This window comes from Felis catus, chromosome F2, assembly GCF_018350175.1.
Source record: "Felis catus isolate Fca126 chromosome F2, F.catus_Fca126_mat1.0, whole genome shotgun sequence".
NCBI lineage: Eukaryota > Metazoa > Chordata > Mammalia > Carnivora > Felidae > Felis > Felis catus.
In genome coordinates, this window is record NC_058385.1 from 22,037,822 (window position 1) to 22,065,708 (window position 27,887).

At 38.6% G+C, this 27,887-nt stretch overlaps 1 protein-coding gene and 2 long non-coding RNA genes across 7 annotated transcripts in view; 2 read left to right on the plus strand and 1 right to left on the minus strand.

Moving 5' to 3' along the window:
- Positions 1 to 7,348, plus strand: part of LOC109496036 — a 32,080-nt gene extending 24,732 nt beyond the window's left edge. Inside the window, exons 9-10 of the long non-coding RNA XR_006592201.1 lie at positions 4,150 to 5,170; positions 5,984 to 7,348. This is a non-coding gene — a long non-coding RNA (uncharacterized LOC109496036). The remainder of the gene's footprint in view (positions 1 to 4,149; positions 5,171 to 5,983) is intronic.
- The window catches only part of TRPA1 (transient receptor potential cation channel subfamily A member 1), a 53,968-nt gene continuing 27,704 nt past the window's right edge, over positions 1,624 to 27,887 (minus strand). The window contains exons 14-27 of one of the 3 annotated variants that reach the window (XM_011291355.4): positions 27,128 to 27,294; positions 25,417 to 25,510; positions 20,850 to 20,909; positions 20,000 to 20,098; positions 17,432 to 17,502; positions 16,345 to 16,507; positions 15,475 to 15,564; positions 13,364 to 13,533; positions 11,695 to 11,824; positions 11,119 to 11,301; positions 7,802 to 7,870; positions 5,074 to 5,184; positions 3,336 to 3,433; positions 1,624 to 2,505 (exon numbers count right to left, since the gene is read on the minus strand). In XM_011291355.4, the coding sequence (XP_011289657.3) occupies positions 2,301 to 2,505; positions 3,336 to 3,433; positions 5,074 to 5,184; positions 7,802 to 7,870; positions 11,119 to 11,301; positions 11,695 to 11,824; positions 13,364 to 13,533; positions 15,475 to 15,564; positions 16,345 to 16,507; positions 17,432 to 17,502; positions 20,000 to 20,098; positions 20,850 to 20,909; positions 25,417 to 25,510; positions 27,128 to 27,294 (1,710 nt within the window). In that variant the 3' untranslated portion in view covers positions 1,624 to 2,300. Of the gene's footprint in view, positions 2,593 to 3,335; positions 3,434 to 5,073; positions 5,185 to 7,801; positions 7,871 to 11,118; positions 11,302 to 11,694; positions 11,825 to 13,363; positions 13,534 to 15,474; positions 15,565 to 16,344; positions 16,508 to 17,431; positions 17,503 to 19,999; positions 20,099 to 20,849; positions 20,910 to 25,416; positions 25,511 to 27,127; positions 27,295 to 27,887 lie in introns of all 3 variants that reach the window. The other 2 variants (XM_045049573.1, XM_045049574.1) reach the window with 2 other exon arrangements.
- LOC123383021 lies at positions 7,535 to 27,405 on the plus strand. Of its 3 annotated transcripts, XR_006592210.1 has the most exons (4): positions 7,555 to 7,564; positions 10,248 to 10,279; positions 12,047 to 12,130; positions 27,066 to 27,405. It is a non-coding gene; the product is annotated as an uncharacterized LOC123383021 (long non-coding RNA). The 3 variants fall into 3 exon arrangements; XR_006592208.1 differs by lacking the exon at positions 12,047 to 12,130 and having other exon boundaries at positions 7,535 to 7,564; XR_006592209.1 differs by lacking the exons at positions 7,555 to 7,564; positions 10,248 to 10,279 and adding an exon at positions 11,221 to 11,314.

Below are 27,887 nucleotides of genomic sequence, written 5' to 3' on the forward strand. Positions count from 1 at the left end.
TCTTTATAGATTTTAGAACCCTTTATTGGATATGTCATTTATAATATCTTTTCCCCTTCAGTGGGTTGCCTGTTTTCTTGATTGTGTCCTTCACTGTACAGAAACTTTTTATTTTGATAAAGTCTCAAAAGTTTATTTTTGCTTTACTTTGCTTGCTTCAGATGTGCCTAGAAAAATGTTGCTATGGTCAATGCCAGAGTGATTACTGCCTGTGCTCTCCTCTAGGATTTGTATGGTTTCAGGTCTCACATTTAGTGAGTTTGAGTTTATTTTTGTGTATGGTGAAAAAATGGTCCAGTTTCATTCTTTCGCATGTGACTGTCCAGTTTTCCCAACATCATTTGTTGAAGAGACTTTTTTCCATTGTATATTCATTTCTCCTTTATTGAAGATTGACTATTTAACTTGTGTACTTTATTTCTGGGTTTTCTGTCCTATTTCACTGATCCATTTGTCTATTTTTTGTGCCAGTACCATACTCTTTATACTACTGCTTTGTAATATAACTTGAAATCTGGAGTTGTGATCTCTCTCGTTTTTTTCTTTTTCAAGACTGCTTTGGCTGTTCAAGGTCTTTTGTGGCTCCATGTAAATTTTGGGATTGTATGTTCTAGTCTGTGAAAAATGCTATTGGTATTTTGACGGGGACTGCATTAAACATGTAGACTGCTTTGGGTAGTATGGACACTTTAACGATATTCTTCCACCCCACGAACATGGAAGGTCTGTTCTTTTGCATTGTCTTGAATTTATCAGTGTTTTACAGTTCTCAGAGTACAAGTCTTTTGCCTCTTTGGTTAAGTTCATTCCTAGATATTTTATTGTTTTGGTGGAATTATAAATGGGATTTTCTCAATTTCACTTTCTGCTGAACTCTTAGTGTATAGGAATGCAACAGATTTCTGTATATTGATTTTGTATGCTGTGACTTTACTGATTTATCAGTTCTAGTAATTTTTTGGTGGAGTCTTTAGAGTTTTGTATATATAGTGTCATATAACCTGCATATAATGAGAGTTATATTTTTTCTTTACCAATTTGGATGCCTTCCATTTCTGTATATAGTCTAATTGCTGCGGCTAGGACTTCCAGTACTATGTTGAGAAAAGTGGTGAGGGTGGACATCTTTGCCTTATTCCTGACCTTAGGGAAAAGCACTCAGTTTTCCACCATTGAGGATGATGTTGACTGTGGGTTTTCCATATAAGGCCTTTACAACATTGAGATAGGTTCCCTGTAGACCTACTCTGCAGAGGATTTTTTTTTTTTTATTATGAATGGATATTGTACTTTGTCTAATGCTTTTTTGGCACCTATTGATATATGATTTTTATCCTTTCTCTTATTGATGTGACGTATCCTGTTGGCTGTTCTGCAAATATTGAACAACTCTTGCATCCTGGCAATAAATCCCACTTGATAGTAGTATATGATTTTTTAAAAAATGTATTGTTGGATTCGGGTTGCTAACATTTTGCTGAGGATTTTTGCATCTATGTTCATCAGATATATTGGACTATAGTTTTTTTTTTTTTTGTAGTGTGTTTCTCTATTTCCATACGTGATGGAAGCATTTTTATAAATCTCAAACTAATTGCAATAAAAAGCTCACACAATTATCAGTGAGGTGACTATATAGGCTTTACATTTATTATGATTGATTATTAGCAAACCAAAAATACAGAAATAACATATACTATCTATATCCATAGTAAAACCCATGCATATCATAAGGTCTATTAATTTGAATTCCAACTCAGAGTGACATCAGGTTTGTTAGGAGCAACAAGAAGGGTGTGGCAATTTCTTATAGTTGGAACAGAGGACACAGGGTTCCACACACAGGTTCTTCCAACACCAAAAACACGTACCTGAATGGTATAACCTAATATTTTATTATATGATGTACTTGTACATCATATAATATGTAATCAGGTAATATGAATATTATACAATTATCAAGCAGGAATCCAGTATTAACATTTGTGTTACATTTAACAGTTGCATTTACTTATTAACATTTGTGTTCTACCAAATTAGTTTTCTACCCATTCAAATAATGAGGAGTGAAATGCAACTTGAACTTATTAGCCAAGACATTCTCTATACATGGTAACTGGCACAAAATATGAAAAGAGAGAAAGATGTAGTTTCTTTACAAAGAATGCAGGAACCACCATTTTGCAAATCATGAAATCATAATCCTATTTCTACTTTTTCCTCACTCTTTCCAAACTGGAAATGAGACCCAATAGGGTCCTGCAAACCACCGCCCCCACGATAGGAAGCCCCATTGCAGGCTAAGGGCAGTGTGTTTTTGCCTTTACTGCTTTCAATACAGAATTCCATTTGCTATTCCTTTGTTCTAACTGCTCTTTTTTAAACCTGTCTTGAAAAGAATGATGGTTGTCTTCATCCTCTGTCTCAGAGATGATTTCCATCTTCTGAATGATGAGTTTAATAAGCTCATGCTGTTTCTCCACAAGAGAAGTGAGATCCTTCAGCCTAAAAGGATATACAGGGCTCATGAACTTGTCTTCAGTTATCTTCTCAGTCTCTGAGTGCAGGAAGGCCCAGTTTACTGGAAGTGTCCTAGATCAGATGAGCTGTGCTCAGGTCACAGCATCCTGGTACTTATAATCTTTCTAAGCAATACATATTTTTAAAAATTATTTTAATGTTTATTTTTTGAGAGAGCGCACACGAGCAGGGAAGAGGCAGAGAGAGAGGGAGACACAGAATGCAAAGCAGGCTCCAGGCTCTGAGCTGTCCTCACAGAGCTGGACATGGGGCTTGAACTCATGAACCGGAGATCATGACCTGAGCCAAAGTCGGATGCTCAACTGACTGAGCCACCCAGGGGCCCCAGCAATACATATTTTTTAAGTTTAAGTGTTTTTCCTAGTTTATTTTTGCTCCCATTTTAAAGATTAAAACACAGTTGCAGAGAAAGATGAAACTGCTTTGCCCAGGTCAGTGCATTAGGAAGTAGTTGAAGAGGGCCTTAAACTCAGATCAGTTGATTCTAAAGCCCTCGTGCTCAACCACTGCACACTCTATACAGCTTCTCTTGGAATTCTCCAAAGCTTTCAAAGCTTTGATGTATGAACCCGGATGGATCATGGGAATGTGGTTTAAAACACTAATTGGCAAACTGATGAATTGCAGCACATAAGTTGTTGGGTCTAAAAATGATTTTCACATGATTCTCAATATGCTATGACATCAGTCAATTAAAAGTACGACTTAACATGTGAAATAAACACAACTATACAACATAACCTTACATCATTATTTAAAAGTTTTATCAAATACAGATAAGGAAAAATACATACCGATATTTCTGCTTCAATATTTCTGTTTCCAGAGATGTGTCAACATTTGGAATTTCCTGCCTTTCTTCTTGGGTATAAAAAATAAAATGAAATATAGCCTGCGGGATAAAAGATTAATTATTACTCAGGTTGAACTCAATTCAGAAACTATTTCTTGCACATGCACCATGATTCAGCTACTGAGCCAGGTACGATCACACCACAGATATTCTAAGACACGACTATGACCCTCAAGGCGCTCACAGTCTTTTGAGAGAAATAGACATATAAAGAGCTATACGACAAACCCATACATAATTATAATAAAGGAAAGTCTGAGATGTACAGATAATCTAGAAGAAGGAGAAAATTGGAGTGGGGGATTATTTATGAAAAGGTAAAACTGAATCATTTTATATTTTCTCATGAAAAATGTCCATCGTCAGTGGTATTCCACACAGGATTAGTTCTTTCTCTAAAACTGCTCTGCACAACTGAATTTCCCATGAGGAAATTTCAGAAATGCCATTTTAATGTGTGTTTTCAAAATTCAGTGTTTTTTAAACCATTGGTAGACTGGAAAGCATTAAGGGCGGACGTGAAATGACCAGGAATCAATGAGTCAATCCTAGGAGTCCACGGAAGAGAAGATGGCAACTTGCACAGGCCAACCAGGAAGACTGATCAACCAAAAAAAGGGAGTGACTGGGTGTGAGGGGTGAGGAGAGGGAAAGGAGGTCAAGGATGACCTCTTGCACCAGCAAATGAATGGTGGTGATGTTAACTGAAGCAAGAAACTTTGGAGAGAGGAGGCTCTGTCATTCTTTCCCTGCAGGGAGACTGAAACCTGGGAGGAGTGAAAACTGTGAGTTCCTTTTGAAGAGTTTATTCTGAGTATGCTGAATTTGAGGTACCTTTGAGCCATACCAGTGAAGATGTCAGGTAGACAGTTGGACAGAAAAGCCTGGAACTCAAAGAGAGCTCCCGGAAGAATGAATTGCCAAGCCTTCTGTGTTTCAGGAGTGAGTAGTTGCAAACACGGGTATGAACAACATTATACAGGGAGCTAGTGTAGTTAGAATAAGGCCTAGGCCAATACCCAAATCAATTTTATCATTTTATGACCACAGCATGGAAAATTAACATGCAAAGAACTCAGAATGTTCATAGAACTAGGAGGAAGCCCAGGCATGATCAGGATTAGCATCCAGTACTTCTGACTCTCAATACAGTCCCTTTATCATTATAATGCAGTGGCCTTGTTTAGTCTTTGATATCTAGTGTATTTTCTATAACGCACACTCTCCATGCGCATGTGTGTGCATATATGTACCTGAATGTACATATGTGCTCTATATTTTCACATAGACACACACATATATTTGCACATGCATATAAATGATAGGTGACTGGGAAAAACAAGAAAGGTACACCTGCACTTTAAAAAAGATACTTACAAGGTACAGTCAGTCCACCCACCCACCCATGTGCTCTCACAGGGATGTGGTACATGTTTAACACTGATGCTGTGAATGAGCCACTAGGAAGAAGGAGCACAGGTCTCCCTCCCACTGCCCATCGCTTTTCACACTGTTGGGTAATCATGCACTTTGTTGTTTTTTTTTTTAAGTCACAATTCCTTCTTTTCCACAGGCACAGTGACTCAAAGTCTATAGAAGAGTACCCTTAAGGATAACACAATGAGTGAATGTCAAGCAGCAGCACATTCTCCACGCTGGTATTTTTCACATGTACTTACTAATAACCCTGTACATCTGGGTCTGTTGGGATACACGATGATGGATTTCTGATCTACTTTGCGTAGGAACCACAGTGGCAGCTTCTTCTCTAAGCTGGTATGAAGTTCCACCTAAAGCGCATTTTGGATTTATTGAGAGAAATGATTAAGAAGTATCTAGAATCCTTACACTACACAGAGACAGTGATGAGTACAGTAAACTGAAAAATGACTCCTGTGTCCTGCTTTATGCCACGCAGCTGGGCTGGCCAGGTTTCCCATCTGTCCTCTCAATCACCGACAAGACAGGGGCAGCAATATGCAGTTGGGGCAAATTGTTTAAAGAAGAAGTTCAACTCAAGTGAGCAGCTGTTCACTGTTCAGGGACTGTGACTGACACTGTGCTGGACGTGTGGTCACCAAATGTTAAAAACTAAACAGCTCTAAGCCCCTCACAATACTCACAACTCCTGTCCCTGTGTAACTGTTAGGCCTCCCAGCATGTGCTGTCCCCACTTAGGTCTGAGACGACTCTGTGAGAAGACGAATGTCTCTCTCTGTGACACGTGCTGCTGCCTGTCCCCTTATGCCCTGGTTCTGATGCGGCCTCAGACTTAGGTTATAAGTCTGACATAGAGAGTTGTACATGGATGTAGAGATTTGCTTTAAAAAAACTCAGAGAACTAAGAGAATGGCTTCCTGGTTTTCCAGTCAATGCTCTTTGTGATCCAAAACAAGAACCTCTAACACGGGAGTACTTGCTTTGCCGTTTACTTTATAGGCCTTTGTGCCATTGTGTTTCAGGGAAGGGATCAACTCTGATATAGAATTGTGCTTTTCAAATCACCTGCACTTTAATCACTGCAGTTTAATGGCTCTCCCCTAGACATCTAGTGCTGTTGCTTATATTGTTCTTCCTTGATCTTTTCAGGAATTACTAGTTATGAAGTAATGACATGTCTGTGAAGAGGCCTTTTTGCATCTCTTTTCCTCTCTTCATCCACCTACCTGGAGTCCTACACTCCATCTTTGTTGTGGTAATAACTGGTTAGCTCTTCCTTCCTCCAAGCTTTCCCCCGCTAAGGTGATAATAGATCATCTTACGTACCACTCCCATTTTGTTCCCATTCTTTGGAAGAGCTGGTAATGACTTCCCACTAACAAAATAACTCGGAGCACTTCACCCTTTACTGCCCTATCTTTCAAAGCTAAGGTTTTCCTCGTTTGTTAGCTCTTTTTTTTAATAAAGCACTCTATCATCTTGGGCCACCTTAATACTCTCTAAGGAGCCATCCCTCCAGGCCAGGGGCCCTTCACCCTTCCTTAGCCATTTCTCCTTGTTCCGCCTTTAGCCCATTGCTCCTGCTGGGTCCTGCCTTTCTGGACCAGTCTTGCTGTTCCTCTAAATCCCATCTTTCAACATCTGGTTCACGTGCCAACTCTTCCATGTAGCATTTCCATAACTGTTTATTTTCTGTACCTAATATTTTAACCATTTAATTTATGTACTTTTTTTTCTTTAAATGTGCCAAGTCCTCTGCATAATACGCAGCTTAGTCACAGAGCATAGAGTTTAAGCATGGTTCTAAGTTGATTTTGAGATTTTAAACTCTGTTTAATTGGTGTGCTCTCCAGTTAGACTTATGTTACTTAGTGAAGTCAAAGGTCACACAGGCCTTTAACGCCTCTGGGTTCTCATGGTCAGTTGTACTCTGCACATACCACGTACTGGGGCATTTTTTAGAAATAAATATGTGCTGACGTATAGCAGAATGAGTAACAGAGAAGAATGAAGTGTGACGAACAGTGAAGAGTGAGGGGAGAGTTACCTCTTAACATGAATTTGTCTTTCTCTTGAACTTGCCTAAGTTTTTTAATGTGTACGTTCAACTGGTCATCAGGTATTTTTGAAGCATCAGATATTCCCGTTCAAATTTGATAAACACAATGCAAATAAGAGCATAGAAATAGTTTTCCATTGTGTAACAGGAACCACCTCACAAGATTCAGTAGCCAAGGAAAAACGTAAGGGAGGTCACAAAAGAACAAAACCTCATGGATGCAGTGAACACTTCAATATAACATGTTATGTGGGAAGCTTGCAGTGCGATGGCCAGAGTATCAAGGGGTCCTAGGAAGAGCTGGGCTGTGACAGGACAGAATACCTCACACCTGCGATAATTCTTATTTAGCAGATAGCTACCTGGTTGGCTGCATGTTGACATTTTATTTATTTATTTATTTTTATTTTATTTTATTTTTTTTTAATTTTTTTTTTAAACGTTTATTTTATTTTTGGGACAGAGAGAGACAGAGCATGAACGGGGGAGGGGCAGAGAGAGAGAGGGAGACACAGAATCGGAAACAGGCTCCAGGCTCTGAGCCATCAGCCCAGAGCCTGACGCGGGGCTCGAACTCAAGGACCGTGAGATCGTGACCTGAGCTGAAGTCGGACGCTTAACTGACTGCGCCACCCAGGCGCCCCTGCATGTTGACATTTTAAAAAGCTCAGGTAATGTCTCAATTTCTCTGCTCAGATTGTTCTGAGAAAATGCTGTGGTCAGAGAGTAAAAACTAACGAAAACAGGCACGCCAGAGAACGTGCACAACAAGGTACCGTATGGTGCGGTGCTTTAGGACTGACAAAGTACCTGTCTTAAATACCTGTGCTCAGAAATCAGCTATTCTTATACATGGAAAATTAGGGTGGTACTAATTTCAATACGTTTTAAATAAACGTAAGACTTACCTGCATAGCAATCCTCTTCAACAATGCGTGCTTCTGGACTTCTGCAATGTCACCAACTGCCAACCCAATCTGAAGTACAACACAGCATTGAGTCATTGCCAATTTAATGGCGCACCTATAAATGCACTAAAGGTCTCTCTAGCTGCAGTGGGGGAGTGGGCATATAATTGCCTACTAGTGGCCTCAACATACTTTTGCCAACACATCTTACAGAAAACTGCAAAATCTGTACACCTTTGTAACACTGGTGGCCACACTGGTGGGTTCAGTAACCTTAAGTGTTATCATAAAAAATTAAGACACGTGAATCTGAAATTATTTAAAATAAAAATGTTCTTTTTGAAGAGGACAGGGGTCATATGGTATCAAATGCCATTGGGGTGGCCATGCAAATAGTTGCAGATTCCAGGAGTTTAGCATCTAGGTAAACGAGTGAGCGGACAACACAGAACAGTTAAAATAGTAAACTGAGGCAATGCGGGAATTTATACCTTACGTATGTTTGGCAGGAAAAGGTACGCTTCAAGGGTGGGTGTGGCTTTGATTAAAAAAATAAAGCAGTAACTGTATCTAGAAATCTGTGGCCAGATAGAATTAGGTGAGGGGACGCTCACCTCTACTCAATCCAAATGAAATCGCTTACTTAAATTAGCTGACTCATATTTGTTAGATAACCAGTACCTGTCTATGCTCGACCAGCCTCCTGGATGCTGATGCTCTCAAGAAGCTCAAAGTCAAGTAAATTCCATGAGAGGGGCTCTGTTTGGGGCACCACTGGATGCCCAGTGCTTAGAACCATGCAGAGCATGTAGTAGATACACAGAATAGTCACTGAGTGAATAAGCAGCGAAGAGTATATGCTAGGGGGTGCAGACTAGCATTGAGAACTGTCTACAGTCAGACACTTTATTTGGCAGGATAATGTTTATTTTTAACGTGGAAGCCTTTAGATAGGCATTATCTCTAGTTTATATCAGCCACCATCAAAACTAATGGTCTTGGGGCACCTGAGTGGCTCAGTCGGTTGAATGTCCAACTTTGGCTCAGGTCATGATCTCCTAGTTTATGAGTTTGAGCCCTGCATTGGGCTCTGTGCTGTCAGCATGGAGCCTGCTTTAGGTTCTCTGTCTCCCTCCCTTTCTCTCTCTCTCTCTCTCTCTCTCTCTCTCTCTCTCTCTCTCTTTCTCACACTAAATAAATAAAATTAAAAAAAACAGTCTCATACTGACTGCTTCACACATTTAAGATACTTGCCTGATATCTGAAGACATCTGATTTTGTGAGTCATAGAGTAGTTACTAATATTTAATAGTAGCTAACGTTTACTGAGTGCTTATCATGTGCCAACCATGGTTTTGAATGCTTTACTTTTACTTGAGAAAGAGAATATAACTGGGGGAGAGGGGAAGAGAGAGAAAGAGAAGATTTTAAGCAGGCTCCATACTCAATAGGGAGCCTGATATGGGGCTCAATCCCATAACGCTGAGCTGAAATTGAGACTTGAACGATTAACCAACTGAGCCACCCAGATGTCCCTCAAATGCTTTGTATTAACTCCTTTTATCCTAATAACTTAGGAAGTAGGTTTTATTACCTTTTTCTGATTTGTGTCCTAAAAATTTTGAGAATACGAGGAAGGGGCATCCAATTTAGATAGGATGATGGGGTGGAGGGTGTTGGTTAGGAAGGTCTACCCAGGAGATCTGATGCTTGAGAGCTGAGTGTTAACAGCTTAGGAAGAATTAACCCAAAGTGGGAAGGTCTTTGAGGAAAAGGAACAGCTTGTGTGGAGCTTAGGCACAAAGGAATATAGGGCATGCTCAGTGAAAGTTGACGGTACATGTCTAGGCAAATCTTGCCAACAGTGGGAGGGGTGGATGAGATCTGGGTAAGACCCAGATCATGAGGATCCTTGCACGCCATGCTGATGGGTTTAGACTGAGTTGAAGAGGCATAGAAGAAAAAAAAAAAAAGGCCTGACAGGCCCAGCTTTTTCTTATCAGAATATCACTGTGGTGACAATTTAGGAAAGATTAGACAGAAGTGAGAGGAGACAGACTGTTCGGGCTACTGCAGCAATATGGATGAGGAACCATGAGGGTGTAAGGCAAATGGAAATGGGTGTAAGAGGAAAATATTTACCGGAAGAACTGAGCAAAGGGCAGGGCTGAATCTAGAGTATCTTCCAATGATCTGAGTTAGAGGACCAGGAGGTGGTACTGAGAGGCGGCAGCAAAGTTTGAAGGAAAGAAAACATGGAGTCTTGGTCGGCTCTTTTGGGACTGATTTTCCTCTGGGACATGCAGGTAGAGATGGCACTAACATGTACTAATGCTAAGCCAAATCTTCTAGATAATTATCTTCTGAAACGTCAGCAATTCTAAGAGAAGAATGTGGGCTTTATGTCATTCTTAATTATTCTTAGTGCTATCCTTTATGTTTCTAGGTCATCAAAATAAAACTCTGGATTTGTATCAAGTAAGTGAATCAAAACATTAAGTAGTATTTTTTTTCTTTCCAGAAACATTGTACAGGACAATCTCTGGTGCATAGTCTCACTCAGAAAATGTACTGAATGTGTGCATGTATGCATAAAAAAGGAAAAAACATGCACTGTCAGGTCAGCTCGGGCTCTCCATGGACCTGAGATGTACTTCTGTCTGCATTGGCTAACGTGGTCATGGCTAGAGCAGGTTCTCTGTGAAGGGCATGTTCACATCTGCTGAGGATTTTCAACCTGTAACTGGTTTAGAGATGGCATCTGAATGCCACAGATGCCCTCATGCCTGAGAGGCTCTTTGCCACTTGAATATCTGGTCGATGAGAAACTTAAGAGCAGAGATGAGGTTTAATCCTTTATTCCCCCAAGGTCTCTGCCTAACCTCTGACCCCCAAGGTCTCTGCCTAACCTCTGACCCCCACCCTAACACCAGAGCAGTACACACCATTTATCTTTATTTCCTTATTCTGCTTTATAGTTAGCATTTATCACTCCCATAACATTATACTACATAGTTATTTATTTACTACCTCATGACTAGTTTATAATGTAAGGACGGGGTATTGGTCTATTCACCACTGTTTCTCAGCACCTGGACCAGTGTCTAGATTATTCATAAGTATCTGCCAAGTGAATGCATCTTGGCATCCCCTGGGCTTTAGTGCTGTGTCTGGTACTAAATAAATGTTGAATGAGTGGATTTTACAATAGTCCCTAATTCCTTTCATGGAGGAAGATTAAGGAGGCTAAAAATAATGATCATTGTCAAATGCCCCAAATGATCAACAAACAGAAAACACAAGGATAAATTACTTACAAGTAAATTCATGAGCACAATTGGGACAAACATTGTGAAGGCAATAAGCTGTGCAAAAGACAGAACTGGATATACCAATTCATTTCTCAAAAATGGTTCTAGGAAGGCATCGCGGTAATTAATATCTCCTAGCATCATGCTGAAGGTCTGGATTATAGAAAGCAATGGAGAGCTGAAAGCATCCTGAGAAAAGATGGTAAGGTAAAAATGCCATGCAAAACGTGTACAATGAAAAAATGTTTTCTGGAGAGTAAAATGATAAAAATCATATTTAAAATACTCTTTTAAATCACAGGACTATGGCTAATGATAAGAACTACTAATAAATTGGTGATAAAGTCATCAAGAATATCTTTTCTACACATATACAAATAATCATGCATTATATTTAAACTTTTTGACAATGGGAAAAAGTCATGAGGTAGGGCTGCAATAAAAATCATTTGAAGGCTGTTTTATCGGACAAAAAGATAAAGTCCTATTACTATAAATTTTCTAAGCCATTCAGATTTAAGTATAAACATGTATTCCCAATATTCACAGCAACAGAATCAAGTACTGATGCAAGTGCCTCACCTGTATACTCAGGAGGACGTAGAAACTGAGGCCAAAAGCCAAAAGTAGGAAGACAAACACGACTGTAGACCTCAACAGAGTTTTCATAATTACCTCCAACATAACGATGAAAATTCCACAATTTTCAAATCTAGGCAAATTTGAAAATCATATATTCACTTTTCTGGTCAAACCGTATTTCATTCAATGTCTATATCATGCATTAGGTACTAGGTTTCACAGGTGAGTCACGCTTTCAAAAAGGAGACAGAATTCATGAATAGTCATCTTACTTTCAAGCTGTTCACTAAACAGCTTTGCTGCTTCTTCCTTCTTGTTAACGTTGATCTTTGTCCTACAACTTGACCACTAGGCATTACTTCACACAAAGGAGGAGAGAAAAATCTTCCCAGTATCAAAGAAAGTGCTACCAAAGCTTGATAAATGGATCTGAGAGGTGAGATGGGTGATGCAGCCAGTGGAGACTCTACATGAGCTCATGTACCTGAAGGGCACCTGCGTATGGTTTATTCACCATCCTCATGACCTCCTGAGGTTTCTTTTTTCTTTCCCAGCAACCAACATTGTGAAATGTTTGGGTAGATAATGGGTGTGCCATCCAGCCACCAATGTGGACATTTCCTTTGGCAAAGACAACTTGTTAAAAGGGGAATCACAAGAGTTTAAAGCTCCAAAGGACTTCAGAGGTCTCAGAAACTTAGCTCCCAAGAGTTGACTAGTAACTTGGTAAGGTCACTGATGACAAAGCCAAAGGAATGACAGTACCTAGACTTTCCCTGAAGCCTCTTGATGTCCAAACCACTGCTCTTCCCACTATACCATGTCCTTTTAAAGGGGCTGGCTTCAACCCTCCAGCATTGTGTGCATGACATACAGAAAATATGGTAGGGAAAGCATTGTCCCTGGGGTTGGAAAGACGGGTAAAAGTGCTTACATCTTGACTTACTAGCTGAGATCCTGGGAAAGTTACTTAGCTCTTCATCTTCTTTGATATACCACAAGTGATTGCAAGTTATCTTTACAATAACTAGAGGTAAATGTTAAGATACGTGAAATAACAAGTATGGGAGGTAGGAGAGCTTTGCCCTTTGTTCCCCCTCTAGAATTATATTCTTTGAGCTTATTTTCTTCTCCTAAATCGCTATTATTCCCCATACCTATACTTTATTTTGATTGTTTTAATCTAAAGTAAATGCTTAGTAAATAATACCAAGTAAAACCAAGAATAGCCAATACTTTTATTCCCATTTACTCCCCCCACTTAATCTAGATTTGTCTTGACCTGGGGTAATGTTGTCACTCAGAAGATATTTGGCAATATCTGAATACACTTTTTGTTGTCACATGGTGGGGAGGGGGGTTGCTACTGATAGCATCTAGTGGATAGAGGCCAGGGATGCTGTTAAACATTTTACAATGCACAGGACAGCCCCCCACAACAAAAAATTATCTGGCCCCAAATTTCAGGAATGCCAAGGTTGAAAAATCCTGGTCTATACTCTGAACTCCAAACCTCCCTCCCCTTTTCCTTAATACATATTAAGGTACCTCCACAGTCTAAAACAATTGGAAAAGGAATAAGCCAATTATAAATATGGTACTTACAACAGTTATTCTTTTAATATTAAAAATGTCTAAGGGATACAGAAATCATTCAAGCTGGCTTTACCTTTGGAGATACAGTAAGAAGTTCATCCAGTACAAGTATATAGCAATCGCTCCACATTGCCACTGCACATAAGCTGGTATACCAATGAATAAGGGTGACACAAAAATGATACTTGTTGTGTAGATAATCCATTCAGCTCCATTGGCATTATCCAAGATGTAATTCCTTTTCTGGGGTTAAAAAGAATTCAGAATTACCACATGTAGAGACCAGGACCTAGCATCTTATGGATGATTTTATATATATGTATATATATACACGTGTGTGTGTGTGTATATATATATATATATATATACATATATGTATATATACATATATATACATGCATATATATACATATATATACATATATACATATACATATATGTATATATACATATATGTGTATATATACGTATATGTATATGTGTGTATATATATATATATATATATATATATATATATATATATAATGTTGACCAGTAGCAACAACTGTCTGGCTTTGCAGTTGGACAGGTTTAGGACCAAGGAGCCAGCTTCTGCCATCCTGGACTACACTCAGCCCTGGGTACGGACCAGTGTCGAAGGTGGCCCAATCTCTTCTGTTGAATTGGCACTTTGGGAATCTGATGCCTAAGTAAATTCTACAACTTTGTGGGCTTTCTCTGAGTCCATTCCTTCTTAAGGAAAGTCCTGGGGAGCTGCAGGTTGGTTTAGTGATTCCTTTATGCCTGTGTAAGGACATGCATATAGATTTCTCAGGATACAAATGAACTAAAGCTTCTTCTAAGGAGGTTTGAGACCTATGCTAAGACTTAATTGCCGTAACAATTTGATGTCATTTCCTATCTTTAAAAATTTCAAGTTTTGGGGGCGCCTGGGTGGCGCAGTTGGTTAAGCGTCCGACTTCAGCCAGGTCACGATCTCGCGGTCCGTGAGTTCGAGCCCCGTGTCAGGCTCTGGGCTGATGGCTCAGAGCCTGGAGCCTGTTTCTGATTCTGTGTCTCCCTCTCTCTCTGCCCCTCCCCCGTTCATGCTCTGTCTCTCTCTGTCCCAAAAAAAAAAATAAATAAACGTTGAAAAAAAATTTTTTTTAAAAATTTCAAGTTTTGGACATCAAATTTTCTATTGAGGTGACAATTTCAGTATCAATTAAAAAATGTGGAGACCAAGTCTGTTAGAGAAATCATATAACTTTATAGTTCAATTTAGAGTATAATCTATAAAAAATGAGAATTATGATGAGATTAAATAGTATGCCCTAAATCATTCAAACTACAATGGAACAACAGTCTAACTCTCAGAATTGTGACAATCTACTGAAACTATATACAGACACACACACTTGCAAATATATAGTACCAAACAAATGCAAAGCATTGTAATGGTCATTGACATTCTTTAAGGCAGGTATCAATGTGCTTATATAAAAGTAAATTTTCACATAAAATGAGGTACTTATAAAAGTTACATATCTTATAAAAATAACATTCACAAAAATACAAAAATGAATAATGAAAGACTTTAAATAAAAGATTGATGCCATTTATTAACCAAAGCAAGGACCTGTAGATAATTCACATAATTCTTGAGTCTGATCTGAATTTGGTTCATCCATTTAAAAGTATGAAGTAAAAATTATGCTATAAAAAGTTCCCAAATTTTTATTATAGCTTGAGAATTTTATCCAGTAAAGAAAAGCATTCTTATTAAGAAAGGAATTAAAAGACCCATTTGAAATGGAACCATGGGCCAAGTAAGTTCTTTATAAATAGTTATATTCAAAAGTACCTAATTCAAAATCCAGCTATCATGTTAGCAAAATATCAAACTGATGGAGAAAATACAGAAAAGTCATTCATAAGTTCATTTGTAGACAGACTCATACAGACTAGTAGAACTAGAACATCTCTACTTCAGATTTATCAAATAGGCACCATCCGATGCAAGAATCTTGTCTAAAATCATGTGATTTCTACAGTTTGAAAAGTTTATGTTTGGTACTTCCAATCTATACATTGGTCAAGTTATGTGATTTTATTCTGACATATATTGTTCAATAATAGTTTAGCAACTTATGTTCTGCATATTAAAATATTTGCAACTTTAGAGATATAAAATGTATCATGTACCTGTTGGAAAATTTGGACCACTTCTTTGCAATATCCAAATATACTTGATAAAAAAACTAAAATCATACAAACTTTTATAGAATAGGAATTCTGAAACAAAAATGTGTAAAACAGTTATGAAAGATAGCAAATAAAACACTTTTGCTTTTGCATAATTTCCACTATTAAATATTTAATTTTCTTCTACTTCATTTCTATGTACCATTATATTTGCTTTAAACAGAAAATTACTGTGATACCAATATAAAGACACATACTCATTTCATAATGTCCTAAGAGGTTCAAAAATCACCAAATGAACTCTAAAAGAGTATGAATCTGTAGACCTATGTAAAATTTGTTTTACTATGGTAAAATACAATAAAATTTACCATTTTAAAAGTTTTACATTTTACACGTACATTTACATTTCAAAGTGTATAATTCTGTGGCATGAAGTACATTTACTATATTATGCAACCATCGCCACCATCTATCATCATCTAGCTCTATAACTTTTTTTCTATCACTCCCAAACAGAAGCCATGCATCCACTAAGAATGACCCCCTCTTCCTAAAATCCCAGACAGCCATAAATCTGCTTTATCGTAGACATATTTTAAAGTAGTATATACTTCAGTATTAAAGCTACTATCTCATATGTCAATTCCTTTAAATTCATTTACAAACTCATTTATTGACCAAATTATTTATATTCCCTTGCATTTCACAAAAGATCTTAGGAAAAATGGTTCACATATGAATCATACAGTCCATAATAATAAAAGCCTTAATATTTCAGATTTACTATGGGGTTAGCATTTCTGAGGAAAAAAACACACTTGTAATAATCTTTTAAAAATTTGAAATATGATGACCAATCAAAAATACCTTGGTGTCTAATATTTCTGAATGATCACTAGTTTCATTGATGATTCCAGTTGAGTTGAAAGCCATACCTGGCTTTATACTGACAACAAGAAAGGTCATAGGCAGGAGACCAAGACAGTAAGATCCTAGGTTCATAATATGGGCTCTAAACCCATAAGCCAACCTACAAAAATAAATTACAATCTCAACAAAAAATACTTACTTAAGATAGCCTGTGGAAAAGGTAGTTATAATCTTTCTCAGAAATCTATTTGGTAAATTCATTGAACTTTAGAACCAAGATCTTCAAATTCACCTTTTTTCATTTTCAGAAAAGAATCTCAACTTCCCAGGAAATCATGACTTACTTAAAATATCTCACCAATTAACGGAAGAACAGAGACTTTAGCTCATATTTTCTGACTTCCACATTGATTGTTCTTCCCAGGTACCCCTCTCACTTTACTGTCCACTAAACTGCAAGGCCCAGGAATCCTTCTTCATATCTCACACAAGGGTTTCTACCTCCTAAATATTTCATTTAATGTCAAAAAGAAACAACATCAGCGTTCTTAATACCAAAACATTTACCTTTGACACATTTCTTTTTCAAAGTGTAACACATTAATATAATAAAGTCCAGGGGCATCTGGGTAGCTCAGTTGGTTAGGTGTCCAACCCTTGGTTTTGGCTCACATCATGATCTCACATCACATCACAGTTCACAGGTTTGAGCCCCATGTAGGACTCTGCTCTGACAGTGTAGACAGGGGATTCCCCCTGCCCCACACCACTCTCTCTCAAAATAAATCAATAAACTTAAAAAAATCGAAAACATATTATTTAAGAGACTTTAAATTATTAAAAAGAAATACTACTTGGAGCACCTGGATGGCTCAGGTGATTAAGTATCTCACTGTTGATTTTAGATCAGGTCATGATTGCATGGTTCCTGGGTTCAAGCCCCACATCAGGCTCCATGCTGACAGTGCAGAGCCTGCTTGGGATTTTCTTTCTGCTTCTCCCCTACTTACTCGCTCGCTCTCTCTTTCAAAAATAAACTTAAAAAAATACATACATACATACATACATACTGCTTAATACCCACCATTTCATAAGTAAGTATTCTTTACATACAGGATGATTGAGAAGCTCTATGCGGTTATGTTGTACCATTGCCTGAGAATAATAAAAATAAATCATATTAAACTATTAAGTACAAACTAAGTTTTTTGTTTGCTGGTTTTATAACTTTAATATTATAAAAATAACACTTTATGAAAATTTGAAAAATCAAAAATTATATCAGGAATGTATTTTTAAAAAACCACAAGCTAGAACCATTTTATATAAATGCACTTACTTGATTCATTTTGTCTCTTTCAATTTCTTACCAGTTGAGATAGAATAAGCACTTTAATCTTACACAAAGTTACAACCGGAAAGGATATTAAAAATAAATGAGCAAGAGCTACACTCATTCTTTCCTTGAAGAAACTCAGGCTTATCTCTCTAGAAGGATTTTAAATAGTAGAGTACACATAGTCATTAAATTAGCTTGTGGATTAAGTTTTCATGAATCATTGGGAACTACTAGTATATATTTTAAAAACAATTTTTAATTATTCAAGAAATTCACAGAGGAAGTGACATCAGCAAGATGGTGGAATAGGAAGTCCTGGACCATCTATGCCCATGGAGACAAGACATATCACAACTTAACAATACCTGGACCAATTGCCTTTGTGAGAAATACAGAAACCAGTTAAGAGGTTCCTGTACCCCAAGTGAACCTGTAGCCAAGAAGAACCACATCAAAAACAGTAGGAATATTCATGGCATTTACTTGCCATAGCCCCTCTCCCAGCACAGAACAATGAGATCAAGAGAAAATCCCCAACTCCTGGCTTCCACCTGAAGAGGAAAGCGATATGTGGAATGTTCTAATTGTTCAGGGAGTGGCCCAAGGGACTGGTTTCTGTCTTGCCTGTATCTAAGCACTGACAGGTCCATCCAGTCTCTCAGACTTCTGTGCACAATAATTTCCTATCGCAGACCAGCTCTCCTTCCAGAAGAACCCCACTCAGCTCAGATATAATGAGAGATTTGTTATGTTATTAAGGCATTATTCAATTATGCCAAAAGTCAACCACTAAGTGAGGTGTATTTATTCAAGCAAACCTGTGTCATATAAATTATTCTGAGTCTATAGTATACAAAGCCTATTTCCTCTTAGAAGCTACAAAGTTTTATTTCCTCCTTATTCTGCTGGTGGAAACAAACTCTGGTAGAAGTATTGCCTGTTCTTCAAATTATAATTTAAAAACATCCACATACACACACAAAAATTCTAAGTAGAGCTATAGTATAGTTACTTTTAGGTGACTTTGTTATTCAGTCTGAACTAAAATAACAACTACAAAACATGACATACTCCAGCAGAGCTAAAATGTTTTGCATAGAGCCAGTGTGAGGTTAGTTTCCACTGTCAACCTTGGAGGCATAAAATCCATAGGATTCTGCATCCCTCCCACTCCAAGTACTCAGTAAGCCTTCTAGATATCACTTAAGGTGATGGTTGGTACCATGGTCTCTATCAAAGGCTCCCATGTAGAGAAATGAATTCATTTAAAGTGAATAAAAATTCCCAATTGGTCTAGACCAGTGCTGTCCAATAGAACTTTCTGCAATGATGGAACTGTCCTATATTTGTGCTGTTCAATATGACAGCCACAAGTCACATAGTCTACTGAGCGCTTGCAATGTGGGTACTGCAAATGAAGAAATAAACTTTGAATTTTAAGTAGTCACACATGGCTAGCGTTTACTGTATTAGACAACACAGATCTAGACCCTAGACCACAATTTGGAAATCACTTTCAAATAGGTTTTCTTTTGCTTGCAACAGGGTTAATTTGTTGCCAGTGTGTACAGGGCTGGGCTGCCATTCCCACATGGCACCAATCTGTTGATGCTGCTAGCTGCTCTCCCTTTAGACGAGGAGCCCACTCATCAGTTATGTCTTTCCTCTGCAGTTATGTATTTGAGTTGGAGACCCCTGATTTAGACTGCAGTGGATCATCTTGCATGGCTTTTATTGTCCCATCTGCTAGAAATGTAAAATCCACTTTGGAGTAAGAGCTGGTTTGGTCTTAAGTCTCTCGGGCAATTTGGGTCCATACTGTGCATGTTAGGCCTGCTTTCAGATTGGGATCACTCCTCCAGAAGGATCAAAGAGCTTCTGAAAGGTCAGAGTTTACCGTGGAGCCCCTTAGACTGAACTTAGAATCTGTGATTGTAAAATGTCGCCCCTACATTTTCCTGTGGCTTGCATGGAGAAAACTCTTAAATATATAGGTCTATATTTAGATGGATGGAGTCAGGGAGTAAGCACTGTCAGCCTATGTTGTCCATGGTTTATTGGATTTTGAATGAGGCAGGTTTGACATGACCATTAGAACTAAAGTGATTAAGAGTGTAGAACTTTAAGGGGACTAAAGTAAAGGATCCGTGGAAAATGACTGCTTTCTTCACTGAAAAGTAAAGGATTAGGACACATGGCAGAGAGAGACATCAAACTTTAAACGTGGAATTCTCTTCAGGCCCCTCCCTGGAAACATACCAAAACACAGAACCCATGTAGAAACTACCTAGATAGTGAAAACACTGGACTTACGTTGAGGGTTGTAAGAGGCTCATATGTAACATCCTGTGCAGGTGTTACTTTCTTGGTAAATTCTAATGGACACTGAAGATACCTGAAATTATACTCAATCTGTAGAAGACACAATTTTTAAAACATTAACAATCTAGTATACACCCCAAAGCAGGTCTTGACAAATCAAATACGTAAGTCTACCATTCTTCTGAAAATTAAATATTTCAAATAAAATTGAGTCATTTTGTCTGAAGAAATGTAGATTGTTATTTCATCTTAATTAAAAAAAAATATCCTGAAAGGCTGTTACGTAACCTTCTATAACCCACAGTCATGGAAGAAGATGAATTCTCAAAAGATCACTCAGATCTGGGGCGCCTGGGTGGCGCAGTCGGTTAAGCGTCCGACTTCAGCCAGGTCACGATCTCGCGGTCTGTGAGTTCGAGCCCCGCGTCGGGCTCTGGGCTGATGGCTCAGAGCCTGGAGCCTGTTTCTGATTCTGTGTCTCCCTCCCTCTCTGCCCCTCCCCCGTTCATGCTCTGTCTCTCTCTGTCCCAAAAATAAATAAAAACGTTGAAAAACAAAAATTTAAAAAGATCACTCAGATCTTTGGAATTTCATTCTTCAGGTTAGTACTACCCAAAAAAATACAAAGGCTAGAAACAACCCTAAATAATGCTATTAGAAACAATTAAAATATTGGGGGGAAACCAAGGAAAAATTCTCTCACAAGCAGAGGATATAATCATATGACAAATGAAGACAGTAATTACCATCTTCCGAGACTGTGGAACTCTAGTAACATTGTTTTTAGTATTCATTAAAGAATTATAATAAACTTTCAATGACCATGATAAAACAAACTTACATAATAGTCTTGGCAGGACTTGTCTCTTTTGGAGGGCATCATGCAACTATCTAAAAGGACCTTTAAGAGAGAAAACATGGCTACGATATTGGTCAGAAAACGAAATGAGAGATGGGATTTGATCCCATTTCAAAAATTATACCCAAGACACTCCCCTCTCCCTTTCCTTTATTTCTGGTACTTCAAAGATAAACTATAATCCATGCCATTCAGGAACAAAGTTTAAAATATAAAGTTTTCAACTACTACCACATGCCTCAGAAATACCTAGTGATTCTGAAAAATATGCCTAAGAATGAAATCACATTTACTAGAATTTGAGTCAAAAATATTTTGTGAGTTTTACCCAAGAGGTGATGTCCTTCTGGCCTTCTACAGAATATATAGCTTATAAAGGGTTCCTTTGCTCCATCTATATCTCATCTTCTATACTGCTCCAGCATGGAGTGCTGTGTTGGCTTCTGTCCTCACTTGCTGAACCACACTGACAAAGTATTTGCCCAGAGCAGCAGGAACAGCATACTGAAGGACAGAGGTTAAATGAAGAAATATTGAACGCCCTTCAGGTGCTTGAGAAAAGGGGAGAACACTTAAGGGATCATTACAGCTACCTCTAGGACATGTAGGGATAAATATTTTTGTGGGGCCCCTGTTATCATAAACTATTTCAGTCACCCCCAATCTGTGTGCTGGCACCTTTCTGGTGCCCAAATTCATCATCCCAAGAAAGGAATACTGCCCAGTCAAATTGTTCTCCTGGAGAAGAATCTGGACACAAAAAGCTCCAGATGATTCCACCAGTGTGTCCCCCAAAACTCCTGGGCATCTGGTCAACCCCACCTGCAAGAAGCAAGGGTAGAGGACTGGATAGCACCCCTTCATGAAGGAGAGAAACGGGGACCCAGGCCCCATTGGGAGGGCACCCCTGTCCTGCTGGTAGTCTCAAACACCCGGAGGGACTTAAAAAATTTTCAGTCTCGGGGCGCCTGGGTGGCTCAGTCGGTTAAGCGGCCGACTTTGGCTCAGGTCATGATCTCGCAGTCCGTGAGTTCAAGCCCCGCGTCGGGCTCTGTGCTCACAGCTCAGAGCCTGGAGCCTGTTTCAGATTCTGTGTCTCCCTCTCTCTGACCCTCCCCCGTTCATGCTCTGTCTCTGTCTCAAAAATAAATAAACGTTAAAAAAAATTTTTTTTTCAGTCTCTGTTGGTGACCAGGCAGTGATACTAAGGATCATAAAAAGCACCCTAAGAAATGAGGACAAAACTAGTCAGTAGTGCTGTGCAAGGCAGAACCAGAGAAGCAGGTCTGAGACTGTTTGAGACCTTTGTAATTAATAATCAGCATAAGCTACAGAAAGGAAGGTGGAAACATGGGGAGGGACTATGTAAATTACTCAAGTGTATGATGTGAGGCTAAACTAAAAGTTATTTAAGGACAAATTCACAATACTAAAATGCAAGCAAATTATCAAAAATGAACTAGAAAATATATAATCGTGTAAAGAAAAGAAAAACTAAGCATAATCCCACAATTGTGGTAATTCTTATTAACATTTTGGTGTACTCTTTTAAGTTCCTTTCCATGTTTTCCATATGTATTTCTAACATATTTTTTTTACTGTTATTAATGCTACATAAAACATTACTATATGTAAATCTGTATCTCTGTTCATTAGGACAGATTCCAACAACTAGAATTATTGAGTAAGAAATTCTGAGATCATTTTCCATCCTGAATATTTATGTTCCCTTTGATGAATTTAAGTACTTGAAATGCTAACCTATGAACTGGACGGGCTCCAAAAAAAAGCATGTGAAGTACTTAGCACATACTAAGTGCTTACTGACAAATAAAAACAGTTAAGTGTGAGTAGCTGTAGTACTAATAACCAACCATACAAGCAGTGTAACAGTAGGTTGTACAAGGTATGACAAGCACCCTCCTGAATACTTCATATATCTTGCCTCTACTTTTTGTAATCACTTTGTAAGATCAGTATCAGTGTCACTTGTTTGGAGATGAAGCAGAAAATGAAGTTCAGGGAGGAAATGACTCACCTAAAGCAGTAGCAAGAGCCAGGACCAAAACCCAGGACCATCAGGCTCTAATTTTGTCCCTGTGCCCCTGTCTTACTATGTCTCACTGCCTCCTCCATATTTGAATATATTTTCCCTCTGAAGACAGCCAAAGGCATCTTTTTTTTTTTTTTTTGATTATTCTTTGTCCCAATCTTCAAATATCAACCTTCTCAGGAGGTTTTTACCTGCATACTTCAACATGCACATGCTCAACAGTTCATGGGTGTTTCTCTTGTAGTGAAAGTCCAGTTACATGCTGGGTATATGTTCAATCCAGCACAGAGAATCACACACTTGGAGGCCCACAGAAGCCAGGGGGTAGTGTAAATGAATGAACTGTGCCAGCATTAAGAGCTCTTTTCCACTGTTTTTGAAATGTTGTCTCTCCTTGGGCTGGTTTCTGTCTTTACAATTTGGGTAAATTCATACATAGAGAAATATCTCTTGGCTACAAGAAGAGCAGCTGCACCAAAATGACAATGCACGGCAATGAATGGTAGGCATTAGACGGAGTATACAAAAGGAAGAGGTGGGACTCGCGGGCCAATGGTAGAGAAGTAGGGGGACCCGAAGTTCCCTCGTCCCTCAAACACAGAAGTGTTGAGGCCAAAGGACTTTGAATTCCAAGAGTCTGGGCTGCAGAGGGACAGAGATGTCCCTAAGGACCCACCAGGACAAGCTGGTGGGCCATAGGTGTATGACTGTGGGAGAGAGAAAACAGGCTGCGTAGGCAAGGAGGGGAGGGATCCCCTTCTGCGGAGAGACAAAGGGAAGAGAAAGAGAAGCTGGGGAAGCATAGGATTGTATCTGGACGAGAGGAAAACCATGGAACAGGATGGAGAAAGATCCAATCTCTAATCTCTTTGACCTCAGCCACAGCAATTTCTTGCTTGACATATTTCCAAAGGTAAGGGAATTAGAAGCAAAAATGAATTACTGGGACCTCATCAAGATAAAAAGCTGCTTCACTGCAAAGGAAATAATGAACAAAACTAAAAGGCAACTGACAGAATGGGAAAAGATATTTGCAAATGACATATCAGATAAAGGGTTAGTATCCAAAATCTATAAAGAACTTATCAAATTCCACACCCGAAAAACAAATAATCCAGTGAAGAAATGGGCAGAAAACATGAATAGACACTTTTCCAAAGAAGAAATCCAGATGGCCAACAGACACATGAAAAGATGCTCAATGTCACTCATCACCAGGGAAATACAAATCAAAATCACACTGAGATATCACCTCACACCAGAGTGGCTAAAATTAACAACTCAGGAAACAACAGATGCTGGCAAGGATGTGCAGAAACGGGAACCCTCTTGCACTGTTGGTGGGAATGCAAACTGGTGAAGCTGCTCTGGAAAACAGTGTGGAGGTTCCTCAAAAAATTAAAAATAGATCTACCCTATGACCCAGCAATAGCATTGCTAGGAATTTATCCAAAGGATACAGGAGTGCTGATTCATAGGGGCACATGTACCCCAATGTTTATAGCCACACTTTCAACAGTAGCCAAATTATGGAAAGAGCCTAAATGTTCATCAACTAATGAATGGATAAAGAAGATGTAGTTTATACATACAATGGAATACTACTTGTCAATGAGAAAGAATGACATCATGCCATTTGCAGCAATGTGGATGAAACTGGAAGGTATTATGCTAAGTCAGTCAGAGAAAGACATATATGTTTTCACTCATATGTGGAACTTGAGAAACTTAAGGGGGAAGGGAAGGGGGAAAAATAGTTACAAATAGGGAGGGAGGGAGGCAAAACATAAGAGACTCTTAAATACAGAGAACAAAGTGAGGACTGATTGGGGGGTGGGGGAGAGGGGAAAATGGGTGATGGGCATGGAGGACGGCACTTGTTGGGATGAGCACTGGGTGTCGTATGTAAGCGATGAACCATGGGAATCTACCCCCAACTCAAGAACATATTGTACTCACTGTATGTTAGCCAATTTGATAATAAATCACATTAAAAAAAAAAAAAAAAAGGAAGAGGTGGGATGTATCAAATGGGAGAGTGCTTGCCCTATCTCAAGGAAGCAGCTGCTACTTGCCCGGAAGCTTCTGCCTCACCAGATCTGATTTTTACAGGAAGCCAGATATCTGGATCCTTAAGAGAGGCATACTGGTTTTAAATATTAACAACTAATGCAGATTTGAAACAATAACATACGTGCCCCCAAAAAACTACCTGGAGGCTGTATTCCACCAGCAACCACCATTAGTAGTCTCTGTTCTCGATTTGGATTATTCTAATAAAAAAATGTTGACCATATTTTCCTATATTCCATATAAAAACTAATATCATTCTTTAATTCAAGTAAACACTTGTTGGCTAATTTCTCTGATCAATAGCCTATTGTTAGAAACTTTACTTTAAAAATGAAAATTACATTTACATTGTGATTACAGCAATAAATCCTCATATTATATGCCAAGCATATACCCAGAATCAGTTTTGTCTGGAGAGCTTACCTTCATGCATTCAGGGAGGTATTCTACCATTTCCATAACTGGACATTTATTGCTTGGAGAATAATGACTAAAAACCTTAAGGCATTCTTCCCATCTATTAAAAAGCAAAACAAAACAAAAAACAATGGTGATAGTAATAAAACAATCACAAGTCATAATCCTTCTGTTCTATACCACAAAGATGCCAGTTGAAATTCAAGATTATACCTTTAGGAGAAACCTGAAATTGTTCCAATGGAACCAATAGTTCACGAATCAAGATCAAACCATTAATAGGGTCCTTGTCCATTAGTGGAAATTAGAAATGTGGGAAAATTCTAGGATGGATATAATCACTGTTCTTTTTCTCTAAATTCCTTCTTAAAAAGGTAAGCTTTTACCTTCTTTTCTCCTGAAATCATGAAATAGTATGAGCTGGTCATGCTGGGTAGAGATGCTCACATTCACATATATACAATAGCAACATAGTACTGAACATGATATATTTTTTTAATTTTTTCTAATGTTTATTTATTTTTGAGAGAGAGACACACACACACAGAGTGTAAGCAGGGAAGGGGCAGAGAAAGAGGGAGACACAGAATCCGAAGCAGGCTCAAACCCATGAGCTGTGAGATCATGATCTGAGCCGAAGTCAGACACCCAACTGAGCCCCCCCCGCCCCCCCCTCCGGCGCGCCTGAACACATGATATTTAATGGGTAATCCATGTATATATATCGTGTTGAATTAAACTACAAAATAACATGTGTCAAGTATGTTAATAAGCATGGATTCTGCCAGGAGATTACAGAGTCTGCTCTTTTCTTCCCTGCCATTTGTTTGGACACGATAAGAAGGTGCTTTTGATACCAAGGAGGAAATAAATCTCCAACAGGAAGTAAAGAAGAGACCATTTATCTCCAAGATCCTATCTATGTCATAGGAGACTACTTCCAAAAAGTACCAAATTTTCTGTTAACAGTATCAGTAAAATGCATCTAGAACATCTGCATAATCAGTGGCAAACTTCTGGTTGCACACTTGCATTGGCTAGCGTTTCAAAGGAATAATCATTGGTGACGGGTGGGTCTTGAGATTGCCCATGCTTAAAAACACAGGCTTATCTGTCTCGAATATGAAATGGCTCACCTCTGTGTCCACAACTGGGTGATACGGGGCCCTTGAGCATATCTGTGATTATACAGAAAAGTTTATGTACAAAAACTAGGACAAACTACCCTCCAACTTTATCATTAGAACTCCTTAAAATATGGCATAAAAACCCACAACCACAAAAGGTTATGTGTTAAGGGAAATTCCAATCGATGGCCCTAGTAACAACCTGGATATACCCCAGAGAGGATTTTCACCAACATCCGGTTTTCACATTCGTATTGGCAAGAGAGTGTTGGCAGATTCAGGTTGAGAGTGTGCTAGACAATGACCATGGTGCCAGATACTACCCATGCCCGAACCCCATGAGTGTCACATGAGTGTTATGAAGGTGATCTATGCTCCCACGATTTAGAAATGGAAACCAAAAACCAGAGAGTTCAGTAACATGTCCGTTATTACCCAAAGAGTACATTAAAAACTTTATGTCAACAACTGATGTTTAAGAAGTGTTGATTAACAGCTGAAACTTATTCTTTTTCTGTTTCCTTTCAGGTTATAAATCATCCCTCATGCCAGAGGACACGAAATGACAGTAGGATAGGAAGAAAGCATACCTTTTGTTCTTGATGGTTGTAAGAACCACGTCCTTCCTCTTATTGTGAATTGCAACATGCAAAAAGGAGGCCTGCTGCTTGTTCAGGACGATGTCAGCATCATAACTCAAAAGAAGTGCGACGGCTTTGGCATGGCCTTCCCTTGCAGCAAAGTGCAGTGCAGTGTTCTTTCAGAGAGAACAGGACACAGAAAATCCAGTGAAAATGGCTAGTCATCCTTTGGCTATCGTACTGCTTTCATCTTTGAACTGCTTAAAATAAATTATTGACAAACCCAACTATTTAATACCAAAATATGTAAAATTTAAAACCAATGCTCAGAGTCAAGCATCAAATAAGGAGTTTCTAGTTCACACACGGTGTGTGTGTGTGTGTGTGTGTGTGTGTGTGTGTGTGTGTGCGCGCGCGCGCACAAGCAATTCCAAGTGGTTTGTTTTACTTTGTTTTTATATTGGGATGATTCCACAAGGACAAATGACAGACTTTCAGAGTAAAGATGTTGGAGTGAACACAGAATACTTCTAAGAGGTTTCTTGTCTTAGTAGAGCAATGATTTCCAGATGTTGGCTTTTTGTAGTCTGGTGAAATTTTTTAAAAATCAGGAATTGCTCTAAGGTTGCCAATCTTTAATTTGACACATAAAGACATCTTAAAAAGCAATAACAACCTTCTACCTCTATCATTTCATGAAAGAATGTGAATTTTAATACTCTCCATAAAAAGAGGAAGTATATTACAGCAGAATAAAGGATAGTCTTTC